Source organism: Callithrix jacchus, chromosome 9, assembly GCF_049354715.1.
Source record: "Callithrix jacchus isolate 240 chromosome 9, calJac240_pri, whole genome shotgun sequence".
In the NCBI taxonomy this organism is placed as follows: Eukaryota; Metazoa; Chordata; class Mammalia; order Primates; family Cebidae; genus Callithrix; species Callithrix jacchus.
This window is the reverse complement of record NC_133510.1, coordinates 22200989-22215762: the sequence shown is the minus strand read 5'-3', so window position 1 is coordinate 22215762 and position 14774 is coordinate 22200989. Positions and strand designations below refer to the sequence as shown.

Here is a 14774-nt window from a genome sequence, read left to right as displayed (position 1 = left end):
ACCTACAGTTCCAAAGTAAGAAATCCCTCTTCTATAGAAAGTATCCATGTTCTCAAAGTTCACAGTTCCAAGCAATTGAGTGATAAGAACTGATGCCATCTCACTGATCTGCACACCTGTAAGGAATGAGGAACACAGGAGAGTGAACCATATCTAGCTAAGTCACCATCCACAGCAATTTAAATGTGACCAGCTTGCCCAGTGTGAACAGCATTATGATATGGATCAGGTATGTCATAGAGAGCACCTTACAATGGCATAATCCCAATCCCTTTTTAAACAACAAGAAATAATTAGTAGTTAAATAAGAAATAATTATAGTTCATTAGTAGTAAATTAACCACTAATAAGTAGTTAATTTCCCATTCCAAATTCAATAATTAATCTCTTTCCCCCTTCTTTCATTCTTATTTTTGAGACTGTCTCGTTCTATTGCCCAGGCTGGAGTGCAATGGCGTGATCTCAGCTTACTGCAACCTCTGCCTCCTGGGTTCAAGCAATCTCCCGCCTCAGCCTGCCGAGTAGCTGAGATTACAGGCACCTGCCATCATATCTGGCTGATTTTTTTGTATTTTTGTAGAGATGGGGTTTCACCATGTTGGCCAGGCTGATCTTGAACTCTTGATCTCAGGTGATCCACCTGCCTTGGCTTCCCAAAGTTCTGGGATTATAGCCATGAGCCACTGTGCCCAGCCCCTTCTTTCATTCTTTTAACAAATATTTATTGAACACTTACTATGCGTGATCTTTTAAATTTTTTAGTAATAATTTTTGCACTTGCAACGATTCCCAGTTTCATTAAATTGGAAATAATTAATCTGAATTTTGTACCTAGTGCTAACTCAACAAGCTTCTTCCAGTGAATTTCCAGATATCCCCAGGTCATCCAAAAAATGCAATCATTACCTGTCCCAAATTCTGTAACAACTGCAGTGACATGGAATGTCATGAATAATCCAGTGCGGTAGAGTTGGAAAACTTTTGTATTTACGATTTGAGAAACACAACCATTTTCCAACTGAAAAATAAAGAGAAGGCACAATTTAAAAGTAGGAGTCCCAAGAGTTTTTTTTTTAAGTGTCTTTTAAAAATATAGTTTTCACACAAATATATTAACATCCCTGCTCCGTGCCATGGCTCTACCTCATAAACTTGCTGAAATGGCCAAAGAATTAAAGGAGAAGGAGCAGGCAAATATTTACATCATCATTTTACATAAGGTAAGGAGGTAATCTGTATTTTATAGATTCTCCTGTAAACATTGTACATGGAGAGCGATTAAACGATGGAAATGAAGCTGAATGGTATTTTGAAAGGAAAGTAAATTCAGGACCCCAAAATCACTAAACTGAAGAGAAAGGGCAATGGGAATTGCTGGGCAAATCTGTCTCCCATTTTATTCCTAAACAAGGTAGCTATGGGGATAAAAACTACATACCTCCCTCACAATTTGTCCACAAGGAAATTCCTTGTGGGCCTCAATAAATTTTCCTTAAAAAAGTTCTTTGGAAATTCACCCTGGTAATATAAATTCATAGCTTATCTTCACAGGTGTGGGACAAAGGACAGAACTCAAAGTCCTACCTCTGCTTACCTGAGACAAATGCATATATGATTTATCTGATTGCTTCCTCTGCCCTATAGTTTACGTAAAAATGCAGATTTACTGAGCCAGACTAAGGCATAAGTCATTACTCCTCTATCCTCCTCTCACATGTAAGTTGTCTATTCAGTGAAAGGCTGATCAAAGACTTACTCCTTTTTTTCCTTAGACAGAGTCTTACTGTGTTGCCCAGGCTAGGGTGCAATAGCACAATCTTGGCTCACTGCAAGCTCCGCCTCCCAGGTTCAAGCTATTCTCCTGCCTCAGCCTTCTGAGTAGCTGGAATTACAGGCACGTGTAACCATGCCCAGCTAATTTTTGTAGTTTCAGTAGAGACAGGGTTTCACCATGTTGGCCAGGCTGATCTCAAACTCCTGACCTCATGTAATCCATCTGCCTCTGCCTCTGCCTCCCAAAGTGCTGGGATTACAGGCGTGAATCACCAGGCCCCGCCTCAAAGACTTATTCTTTATGCAACTGTTTGTCTCTTATCTACTTATGACCTGGAAGCCCCCAAACTTCAGATTGTCCTGTCTTTCTGGACCCAATCAATGTACATCTTACACATATTTGTTGATGGCTCACATCTCCCTGAAATGTATAAAAGCAAACTGTACCCCAACCAGGTTGGGCAGGTGTCAGTAGGATGTCTTGAGGCTGTGTCATGGGTACATCCTTAATCTTGGCAAAAATACACTTTCTGAATTGATTGAATCTGCCTTTTGGTTCACAGTATTTTAAGAGGAATAAATTATAATCATCTAGAAAGGCACTAAAACAGATGGAACAGAAGTGATCAGCAAATGTGTAACAACAAAACAAACACTTTTTAAGGTAAATTGCTTATTTAAAATAAGAAAAAACTTATAATCTATCATCAGTAGCATCAATACTTAGAGAAATATAGATATATTTTACAACAAAGTCTTGATTAATTTTAGGTTTAAAATGTTATAAGGATATATAAGTTTATTTGATACTCAAAACTATCATATGAGCTAGGTACTGTTATTATCTTATTATATAGATGAACAAACTAAAACAGGTACGTCATGTAACTTGTCCAACATCGCACAGCTATAAGATGGTAGCGCTAAGTAGCTGCTCTGATTCCAGAATATGCGCTTCTCCATTTTAAATTACCAATTATTACATCAACAACAAAAGCAATTTTACTTTGTCTAATTATAATACAGTTGAATTAAAATGAAATAATAAAAAGTGACCAGAAGAACCTTAATTTGAAAATAAGAGAAAAACCTTTTTTTAGGAATACTTGAATCAAAGAGAAAATAAACCAACAAAGTAAACCAATAAGAATCCAGATATTAGAATAATGAAAAAAATGCTTTGCATCAAAATCAATGGAGTTCAGCTGTAGTGAAGAAAAATGTAAATAATTTATTTTACATTTATTATTTTTATTTCTTTTACTAAAAGAGATTTAAAAATGTAAAATAAATTATTTTATTTAATAAGCACAGAATGTAAAAATGTAAAAAATGTAAAATAAATTATTTAGGAACACAAAATAATGTAAGAAAGAAAATAGTAAAATCTTTTACATTTGTATTTCTATTAGTAATAAGCACTGAATATATTTAGTAATAAGCACTGAATCAGCACTCAATATAGTGCTGATTCAGTGCTTATTACTAAATATAAATAAATTACTGAATATAGTAATGACCCTCCCACCTCGGCCTTTCAAAATGCTCCCATTAGAGGTGTGAGCCACTGCTCCTAGCCTTCACCAGATTGTTTATTGATTTTTTTTTTCACATGAAAGGAAAAATAAACCATTAGCTGAGAGTACATCCATCATTGTGTAAATTGGTTGACTGAACTCTATCAGAACTACCCAATGGAAGAATATACTGCTAATGTGGAAGAATTCCACTCCACTTTTCTTTACCTGCATTTCCTATATAAAGTAGGATTCTGCTTGTCTTTGTCAATTATCGATATTTACCTAGAAAATGTTCACTAAATTTGATGAGTAACTTTAGGACAATTGGACGTAAAATATGAACTATGTGGCTTACACAGCTTCACTTTAGGGGGTCAAAAGACAGTCTCAAAGAGATAGGAAGAGTTGCTCACAGAAGGTTAGGATGCTGCAGATGGAGAGAGCAAACGATGACTTCAGATATGAACTGCAAGTCTAAAGTAACATAGTGGGTGCTCTGAATTGCAGACAATTGCAAATAAGCTGTTTCTGCTAAAAAAAAAATCCAGGTGACATGGGGAGTAATATCACAGATGCATTTAAAGGATGATTAATGATTCTCCAAAGGACAATCAGGGAGGCTACCTTGACAGTATATAAAACAATAAAGCCAAGGATACCTTTCAGATTCTAAAAATCCCATGAATCTATAGGTGGATAACAATTTACATGGCCTATAGAATAAAAGACTACGTTAAGCACTGTATTTTCTTTTCTTTCTTTCTTTTTTTTTTTTTTTTTTGGGAGACGGAGTTTCTCTCTTGTTACCCAGGCTGGAGTGCAATGGCGCAATCTCAGCTCACCACAACCTCTGCCTCCTGGGTTCAGGCAATTCTCCTGTCTCAGTCTCCCGAGTAGCTGGGATTACAGGCACGGGCCACCATGCCCAGCTAATTTTTTGTATTTTTAGTAGAGAAGGGGTTTCACCATGTTGACCAGGATGGTCTTGATCTCTTGACCTCGTGATCCACCCGCCTCGGCCTCCCAAAGTGCTGGGATTACAGGCTTGAGCCACCGTGCCCGGCCCCACACTGTATTTTCTTTTCTTTCTTCACTTTATTTAGCTGCAGCCTCCCTTATCAATAAAATTAAAATAGTATTATCAAACCCCTCTTATAAATGAAATCAAAGAAACAATAAGAATGAAAAATGAGTGAGAACTTTTTTTTGTAGTAAAAATCATGGCCTGTACCTGTGCAGCAAGTTGCTCACATATTTCATTGTCATTTTTCTCACAATTGCTTGAAGAATAATACTCTCTGCACACCCGGATTTGTGTTTTCCCTTGTACAGGTTGGCCAAAGGTGTACCTAATGGGGGAAGGTGTAGTTATGATTACAGATAAGCAATATCATAGCAATATTTTATGATCTTCTTCAGAAATTATATAGAAAATCTCTAAACTATGAGTAACCCAATTGGTGAGAATTCAGGTTCCCTACAGAATTCAGGTTAATCTCTTAGGAGGATTTGGCTGATTTTTAAAAAATCAAATTCAGGGTAAGACAGAATCTAAAATAATCTAAAATCTCATTGAATATTTAAGTATTACATTAAGTTTTTAAAAGATATTTTGTAATCTTATAGAAACATCGTAACATTGTAGCACTTTCCTTTTCATTGAAAAAATATGTGTTTATATAAAACTTGCATTATTCAGGATCTTGAAATATTTCCAGATTAATATTTTCAACACCAGTTTTTATTTACCACTCAATACATATAAAGGCTATGGGGCTTGGCATGAACTCATTATGCTTTGACAAAAAATATAATACCTTATGGGATGGGGCTGAGCAGCTCGTTTTCTCCTAAAATGCAACCACTACAACACAAGATTTGTCAAGCTTCAACCAAAGGCGAATCAGTCAATTGGAGTTTTTTGTTGTTGCTAATACATAACTAATGTAAAACTAGCATATAATAAAACTAAATATTATTTTCACAGATTATAAGACTTTTTTCTAATTGCCAGACACTGATATATATAATTTATTTTTCCCAGTGACCCTGATTTGTAAAATGAGCTCAAGTAACTTACTTCTCCACATTGTAATTGATGAAATTAAAATTTGAACTCAGACCCGCCTCACTCCATAGCCTGTGTTTTCTTTCTACTCATCTTTTTCTCTTTCTATAAAATTTCACAACACTTCTGAGATTCTGAGTCAATCCACATCACTAAAATCACGCGTCAGGTTTCATGGTTATATAAAGTGAGATTTCGATCTGGCCACACATACTATACCTGAACATTTCTTCTTACTTCTACTTAATGTCTTTTATTTATAAAATGAAACTTATTGTAGTATTATCTATGAGCTAACATATGTCCATAAGACATGTAGGTTAAATTTTTAAATAGGGGAGAATAAACATTCTCCCTTTGTTTGTGATTTGAAAAGCTTTCCATGAATGCTAATGCAGTGGATTGAAATCTTTTTGCCTGTAGGTAAATTTTCTTCCCTTTTAAAAGCCTAAGTCATCTCTGAGTTTGTTTGCTAAAATAATCTAATTTTTCTTGTTTTCTCCAGCCATTCTAAGCTAAATTCCAGAAAGTACTAAAGAATCAGACACAGTATCATATAATTTGAGACACAGTATACAACTGATGTGAATTTTCTAGGCACAATGCTCTCACAGTCTGCCCAGAAATAACTGTAGCAAGCACAGCTTCAGTCTAGCTGCCTGGCCTCCCTGCAGGACATTATTATTGCTCACACTGAGTTGCTCCTTAATGTAAATCTACCCAGAATACAATATTAAAAACATTTCAAGAAATCAGGATCATGGATTTTGTCCTTAGCACCTGGCATAGCGCTAAGGAACTACCAGTTCTCTGTCAGCATTTGGTTAGCAAGTCTTTTTCAAAGGCCATAGCTGAGAAACATTTTTGCTCTCCCAATCAATGCCTTGTAGTTTTTTCCCCCATACTATTGTGCAGATACATAATGAGATGATAATGCCACTGAAAGCTCTGGCTTTGTGTATGGTTTTTCCAGTGAGGCCCATTTAGGACTCTGGATTTCTTCCAGCTTATACTTGTCACCTCATCATTTTTAACGTCAATAATCTACAGTCTCTCATTTAGTATATATATTAAATTCTGGCATTTTCAACTACTCTTCATTAAAACTCAGAAAATGTTTCTAATCATTTTCTAAAGTCAAAAGAAGATTTTACATGCTACTGATAATAATAAAAAAAATTGTTGAAAACTGGTTTCCAAGATTCTCTGGGGCATCAAAGGTATCTTTAAGAACTACCCTTGCGTATTCATTAGACTGCGCTTAACTGATGTATCTTTAATAGACTGCTGAAAATACTCAAAGGCAAGTAATTTTCATGTCATAAAGCATTTAACAAATATGGCAAATATTTAAATTGTTAACTGTTTTCATGCAGTACGTGAGAGTTATTGATTAGGAGAGTGGCTTTGAAGCTGGACAACCTAGGTCTAAATCCCAGGTCTGCCATCAACAAGCTCCATTACTGTTGACAAGTTATTTTGATTCTCTGTGTCTTATTATCTTTCTTTATAAAATAGAGATGACAACAGGTCCTATCTCCTAGCACTGTTGTAATGATGAATGCAGAGCTTAACAAACTAGTTGACATTCAAAAGTGTTAGCTGCTGGGTTTTTTTTTTTTTTTTTCTTCACGAGATGGAATTTCACTCAAGTCACCCAGGCTGGAGTGCAATGGCACAATCTCAGCTCACTGCAACCTCTGCCTCCTGGGTTCAAGCAATTCTCCTGACTCAGCCTCTCAAGTAGCTGGGACTACAGGCATGCACCACCATGCCCAGTTAATTTTTTGTATTTTTAGAAGAGATGGGGTTTCACCATATTGGCCAGACTGGTCTCAAATTCCTGACCTCGGGTGATCCGCCTGCATCAGCCTTCCAAAGTGCTGGGATTACAGGCGTGAGCCACCGCGCCATTAACTGTTTTAAAATTATTATTAGAAATTTGAGAAAAGGCACTAAAAGAATAATTTTTCAAAAACAAAATACAAATTTCTGAAATTACTTAGAATTTTTTTACATTAAGATAATTCAAAGAATTCAGATTAAATTAATGAGATGCCTTATCTTCAGTTTGCTATATCAACAGCTCATATTCTTTTTTTAATGAAAATATGTCAAGATAGTGAAGCGTCAGTGAGGCACTTTCATACCAGCTGCTAGAATTCTACATTGGCTTATCATGTTTGGTGTGCAGTATGGCAATCAGAAGACTAAAAGAATGTTACCTATTTTGTCTTGGTAATTCCTTTGCTGGAAATCTTTCTCAAGTAAACAATTTTTAATTCAAAGGCTACTTATTACATTTTATACACAAAGACATATACTGCAAAATTATTAGTTACTGGGGAAACAAAATGAAACAGCTGACATATAATAAAATAATTAAATTTGGTATAGTCACATAAAAATATGTTTGTGCAGCAGAAAATTGGAATTCATGAGATTGGCATAATATGAGGACATGTTTTCTTAATTATGAATAGAAAAGTATGATTGAAGTCATGGAAAATATTCATTAAAATTGGAGGAAACTTACAATGCTAATGGCATTACAATGTTAATGGTAGTTGGACAGATTAGTAATAGGTAATATCTTGTGTTTTTCTCTAGATTTCTCAAATATTCTACAATGAAGATTCATTGCTTCTCTAATAACATTAATATAAGCATATAAATGATTAAAGTTTCATAATTATTCTCACTTCTCATTCTCTCTGAGCTTTGTGTTTTCTTGTGAAGGTAAATCTCCTGAATAAATACTTACTTAGCACATACATCCACCTGGAATTCATCATCTGAAATAGTTACTGTGTGTGGTGCACTGACCTTAACTTCAAACTTGGGCAGCACTGGAAACAAAGAGAAATATACTTTAGCCTGCACCATCACAAGCAGGCAAACTTTATTGCAGTCATATAGCTTACTATGATTCCATATACCTTCCATCTCTACGAGATATGTATCATTTCCCCAAATTGTGTGGCACCAGTCTACATGGTGGTGACTCACTAATGATTAATTCTTCCTCTTTTTTTTCTTTTCTCTATCCTCAGAATTTCACATTTGTTGTTGCTGTTGTTGTTTGTTTGAGACGGAGTCTCGCTCTGTCCCAGGCTGAAGTGAATGGCACAATCTCAGCTCACTGCAATCTCTGCCTCCAGGGTGCAAGCCATTCTCCTGCCTCAGCCTCCTGAGTACCTGGGATTACAGGCATACACCACCATGCCGAGCTAATTTTTGTACGTTTAGTAGAGATGGGATTTCACCATGTTGGCCAGGCTGGTTTCGAATTCCTGACCTCGGGTGATCTGCCTGCCTCAGTCTCCCACAGTGCTGGAATTACAGGTGTGAACCACTGTGCCTGGGCTCACATTTTGTTTCTGTTGCAATATCTTAGATATCTCCTAGAAGATTGTGGGGATTCTAGAAAAGTGTATATTTCCTAGGGGGAAAAAGAAGGAATTAGAATAAGGATACTGAAGAAGGAGTGAGGAGCAAGAAAGTACTGATGAGGAAGCCGACCAGGTCAAGGAAGGGAGATGAAGAAAACCAGATCAAGCTTCACCTACTCCTGCCTACGTCTAACATAAATGTTTTGTTCTGTCCTTTGAACTCTTCGTCTACATAGGACACCTACAAATAGCAACTAGTTACCGTATCTCTTAACAGCAAATTGGTGTGTCACTGTCTTTCCTGAGTTTCTTTTCACAGCAATCCAGTAATCTCCAAACATCGGTTCTGCAATCAGTTGGAATGAGAGTTGGGTAATATTTCGGAAAGAAGTCACATTTTGCCATTGAAAAATCAGATTGTTTTGAGGATCCTAGAAAATAATGAAAAAAACAAAAACAACCAGAGTTTGTATGAGAGTATTACCCTTTGCTGCTATATTTTGGATAGTTTCTGCAGTTATTGGAAGTAAAGAAAATGCAACCATTTTATTGTACTAATTATCTCAAGTTGTAGAAATAATATAACTTCCTCAATGCATTCAACTCCAATCTTACTGGCTAAAAAAATTATGTGTAATTCTTTTGCTTTCGATTTTTCTAAAGCAGAGTTCCATAGTTAAAGGATTCAAAACTTACTGTGCTTGCTCCAGAGTGGTGCTGTCCAAAGCGATGGACTCACACCAACAGGGCACAAAGAGACATGTTAACAAATGCTTATAACAATTGTCACAGGTTTTTGTTTCGTCTCTACATAAGTTGGTCATGAATTGCACACTTTGCATGCAAGAGCTGCTAAATGGAACTTCTATGACAAGAAAGGTCAGTGATGCCAATATCAATACATCTGTTAACTTATCAATAAGCAATCATTTAATATCTAATGTTAATAAATAGTTATTCAGCCGTGATTTAAAAAATCTTGATTTAAAAGATCCCTACAAAAAGACAAAGACATACTTTGCTACTCACTACAAATTTTTTTTTCTTTTCTCTACTAGGAAGTCTAGAAAACTGGAGGCCAGGCACAGGGGCTCATGTCTATAGTCCCAGCAGTTTGGGAGGCTAAGGTGGGAGGATTGCTTGAGCCCAGGAGTTCATAACCAACCTGGGCAACAAAGTGGAATATGTCTCTAAAAAAATAAAAAATAAAAATTTAGTAAGGCATCGTGGCTATTTTATTTGTTCCTGTGTAGCTCTGGTCCCAGCTACACAAGAGGCTGAGGCAGGAGGAATGCTTGAGGTCAGGAGGTTGAGACTGCAGTGAGCCACATTCACATGGTTGCACTCCAGCCTATGTGACAAAGCAAGACCCAGTCTCAAAAATAAAATTAAAATATTTAAAAAGTCTTAAGGCTAAATTAATATCTCAGACTTCCTTTCAGTTAGAGTTATACAAGTGACAAAGTGTTGGTCAATTAAATGTAAGGGGAAGTCACTGGTTAGAAATTCTCTCTAAAAGAATCAGTCTCAGCTGGCAGTGAAAATAAAACAACATATTGTGGGTGGCAGAGAGTTAAGGAAATTAAGCCTGGATCCTTGGTAGTATTGTGCTGTGGCTTTTCTAACCCAAAGTGCCTACACTCAGACTTAGTGGTTTGTGAAAACAATGCATCTTTATTGGTTTAAGTCAACTTTAGCTAGGCTTTCTGTTTCTTTCAATGGAATCTAATGTTAGCTGAATCAGGATGTGATGAAAATACTACTTATGGATTACTGTAATGCAGAAAATATGAAAATGACTGAACTGATAACTATCCTACTATAAGGATGAACTTAGAGTAAGATACACACCTATAACAAAGTCAAAGCCATCTAAATTATACAAAGACTACTTGATGCACATATTAACATACATAATCATTAGTGCTGAGCCTGAATCTCAGTGTACCCACCTTCGGACATAGCTAGCAATAATGGTGCATGTTGTATTGACAGATTAAAATACATATGTTGGAGTTGGTTGATAGAATTTATTTACTGATAAGCATACAACTTCAAATACATTTAAAGATCCCACTGTTCTAGAGACTAGACAGGTAGGAGGAGCCTCCCTCAATTATTTTCTGAAAACAGAGTCACTTTTATAGTAATATTACCTTCTAGGCTATTTCCAAATTTTTAGATGTTTGCATTTTCTATTTCCTTAAAACAAGAAGTGGCTAAATTCAGGTTGAGAAGGGCCAGCAGCCAAAATTAAGCAATTGCAGGCGTGGATATTGCTTAGAAAGAGCCCAATGTTTTATTCTCCATAAAAACCAGGATATTTCATTGGCCACGTGGCTTACACTGAAAGCAGCAGTAGTTGATGCCTTACGTTGTGTACGCACATAAAGGCTTCGCTTCCCCTTATTTCAGTCATCTTAATTTCTAATTATGAATCATAAAAACCAAAACACATCATCTATATCTAAACGTTTGAAAAGAATGAATGTAAAAAGCAGGTCTCTTACCTGAACTGTGATTAAAGAATACTGAAAGAGGAAAAAAATACAGATTAATACTGTACTAGGAATTCTTTTTTGCCAAATATTGCATTACAAAGATCTAAATATGTCTTAGCTTAAGTATCAAAACCTAGCCCTTACTTCCCCAGAGGACAATGTTTCTACAGCTAAAGATTCCAAGAAAACTACAAATGTGAAAGAAATCCAAAACGTCTTCTGGGAAGTAGAAAGCAGGTTCCATACAACCTATGTTTTCCTTATATAATGAAAAGATCTAAAAAAGTGTAAATCAACTCACTATAAATGAAAGTTTTACATTTAAATGTGAAGTTAGCATTGAAGCTATACCCATAAAGTACCCTATGTTGGAACCTCATTTCCATACATATGGAAAACTTCCGGAAGAAGCTTTGTGTAGCAATGCATTTGTCTAACTTGTGTAAAGTTTATTGTACAACTAGATATTATTGAACTCACCACATCTTCAACAGGCTTGAACTTGGTATCCAAGGTCACAATGCGAAACTGCACTAAAAGAGAGAGAGACAGAGAGAGAGGAGATTTTGTTGTTGTTGTTGTTGTTATTTTCCCTGTAGGTACGATTGCTTGTAGATAGAGAAGGTAATTGCCTTGCAATCATGGAATACTACACTCCCTTCTCCCCTGGCTCTGACTTGACCCTTTCAGATTGGGGTTCCACATTTGTAATTCCTCTGGTCAGGATGCTCTGCTGTGACCAGGGCTGATGCTAGTAGCTACTGGGAACTTTTACTCTTATAGCCCGTAGAGATATCTCAGCATTGGTGGCGGAATTAGTCATAGAAGGACAAATGTGAAATACATATGGCAGGAGAGAAACATAATTTTCCTGAGAAAATACACTGATGCTAGTAAACATTAATTTTAGCAGAATTCCAGAAAACTATCTTGGCTACTTTTGTCTACATAATTTTCGTCACAGCGTTTTAGTGAGCCCAAAAAAGAGAATACAATTTAGCAAAAATCTATAAGAATTCTGATTTTAGTTCTATTTGTTTTCAATAAATGATATAATACACAATAATAATCAGAATTAAATGTATAGATGCTTTCTTCCAACTCTTTAGTTTTATAAATGAGAAACTAAGTCCTAAAGAACAGAATTTACTTGGCAAAAGCCAGTCATTTATTAACAGAGCCAAGACCAAAATGAAACCCTCTGAATCTCAGTTTGGTGTTCTTTCTGCTACCCTCTACTTACAACAACAATAAAAAAGAAAATAGAAGGGTTTTACCTAGGTTATCAGATTTATGATTACTTCCATTAGTATGAATAACAGTAATACTAATAAATATTAGCTAGGGGTCTTTACTGAATGTTACGGTTTATTTTCAATTGACTATCTTATTTTACTCTCACAATATTTCTACAAGTGAAACACTTTCATTTCTGTTTTGTGGGTGAAATAATTGAGCCTAAAATAGAGAGTTAATTAGCTTGCCCAATTGGTAAGTTATGGAACAACGTTTTAAATCAAATAATTGTCCTCCAAATCCTACACTTGTAACTATTACATTATATAGGCCTGTCACTAGAATTTGTAAATAGTGAAAGTCGTACTGAAAATTTTCTGCAGCAGAGCATTCAGTTACTGGTGTTGGAAGGTACTCTTTCATAACTGACTCAGGCAACAAATAAGAATTCTAGCAATTCACAATACTATGATGTTAAGAATCAATTTAAGACTAAAATTCACGTTTGAATTCCTCTCAATTTGGAGAATGCATTTCTGAAGCCAATGATACTAAGGAAACACAAATGTTGACTTACCATTCTCTCCTGGTTTATAGATGGATTTATCTGTCTGTATAAAGGTTGCTTTCTCCTCTGAAATGACTGCTACAGATCTTCTCTCAGAGATTTGATGAGTATCTCCCTTAGCCAGCAAGGTAATAAAAGCCAACTGTTCAGATGACTTCTGAGACACCTTTTTATGTGGAAGAACAGAGAATGGGAAAATTATTTTTGAATGTTAAGATGGTGAACAATGCCTTAACTTGGTTTCTCAGAATAAGAGAAACTTGTAAACCTATGTTTTCCTAATGGGAGGCAGTGATCCTCTGTTATAATTCCTTTATTTAGCATGAAGACACTTTATAAGAAGTTTGTTTTTTATATTTTCTTGCCTTTTATTTATGGTTTTTGTTGCCCTGAGTCCCAGCCCTTCTCTCCTTTATACACTTTCTCTTTCCTCAAACTGTGGAACAATTATACTATCTAAAAATTTTTTTACTATTACCTCATTATCTCTTTTTATAATAGAAGAATGGCAATATTTCACAAGTTTTGTTGCATGTGTAAATTTTCTTTTTCCCTTGCCTTCCAGCTGTTCTCGAATTTTCTTCCCTACTTTCTACAATTCATCCCAAACCAAGATTCGTTACCTCTGTAAAAACAATTGTTTAAAAATAATTTTGTCTTTTGGTCTGAAGTCCTGAAATGTCATATTCAATGTCTGACCTTGAAATCTGCACAAGCGTAGAAGTTATCTTCTTCCACAAACTGGTCAAAAATAGTGGTATTGGATCCATCATATTCTAAGACGACACTCAAGGATACAGATTCATTAAGTTTTAAGAGGTGGAGACAAGCTTTTTCTGTAGAATCACTCTGAATCACAGAAGAGACCCATAGGATGTATTGCCTAAGCAAAGAAAGTAACTGAGACTGTAAACACATGTAGGAGAAATGGAGAGCATCCACAGAAAGCATCTTTACCTTCTTGAAATATTCCTGAAATACATACATTTTTCATAGATGGTATTACAATAAACTTAGGCATAGAGAAGTATCTTAACAAAAAGAGGCCAATTCTCTTTACACTTGCTTGAAACTTATAGAGCAAACAAAACAGCACTCAGTCTCAGAAGTTGAAATGATAAAAACAGAATTCAATTTTACATGAAATATATTTAATGAGGTCATTTTGCTAGTACTTTATTATAAATAGTGCAATGTTTCCTTACGGTTCTGAAGCCACGGCAGCGGTAAAGTGAAGCAAAATGGTGCTCAGGAGAATCGTAGTCACCATTTTACCCAGATGCCTGAATAATAAAGACTTCAAGAGAAAATTTCTCACTGTCTCTTTCTCACTCTCATTAGAAATTAGCTACCTCAACTCTCCACTTTCCTTACTTCCTTCTGCTCTGCTTCTCTCTGTATATTGTCGCTTTTATAGTCACACACAATAGAAGATCAATTACATTTTGGAGCAAGTACCATGGGATTCATCAACCTCATTTAGATCACCTCTCCTGTTACTTCTATGGAAAGTGTCACTTTCTACGTGACTTCCTGCTTAAGTTCACTGGACCCTGCTCTGTTTTAGAATCAGCAGCACAGGTTGTACAGGAAGAAAGAGAAGACAAAGAAAGTAGTTGTGTGACACTTAGAAGTCCATTAGTTTATTTTAGCATCATATTCACAGGTATCAAAAGCATTTCTACCTAGGAATTAGCACTTGGAAGAAAAATACCT

At 35.7% G+C, this 14774-nt stretch overlaps 1 protein-coding gene across 1 annotated transcript in view; it reads right to left on the bottom strand.

Moving 5' to 3' along the window:
- Positions 1 to 14445, bottom strand: part of LOC100395603 (ovostatin homolog 2) — a 47481-nt gene extending 33036 nt beyond the window's left edge. Inside the window, exons 1-10 of the mRNA XM_017975927.4 lie at positions 14264 to 14445; positions 13758 to 13941; positions 13068 to 13224; positions 11735 to 11787; positions 11264 to 11284; positions 9016 to 9184; positions 8126 to 8210; positions 4525 to 4642; positions 907 to 1018; positions 7 to 116 (exon numbers count right to left, since the gene is read on the bottom strand). Coding sequence (XP_017831416.3) covers positions 7 to 116; positions 907 to 1018; positions 4525 to 4642; positions 8126 to 8210; positions 9016 to 9184; positions 11264 to 11284; positions 11735 to 11787; positions 13068 to 13224; positions 13758 to 13941; positions 14264 to 14328 — 1074 coding nt within the window. The 5' untranslated portion in view covers positions 14329 to 14445. The remainder of the gene's footprint in view (positions 1 to 6; positions 117 to 906; positions 1019 to 4524; positions 4643 to 8125; positions 8211 to 9015; positions 9185 to 11263; positions 11285 to 11734; positions 11788 to 13067; positions 13225 to 13757; positions 13942 to 14263) is intronic.
- Between the last annotated feature and the right edge of the window lie 329 nt (positions 14446 to 14774).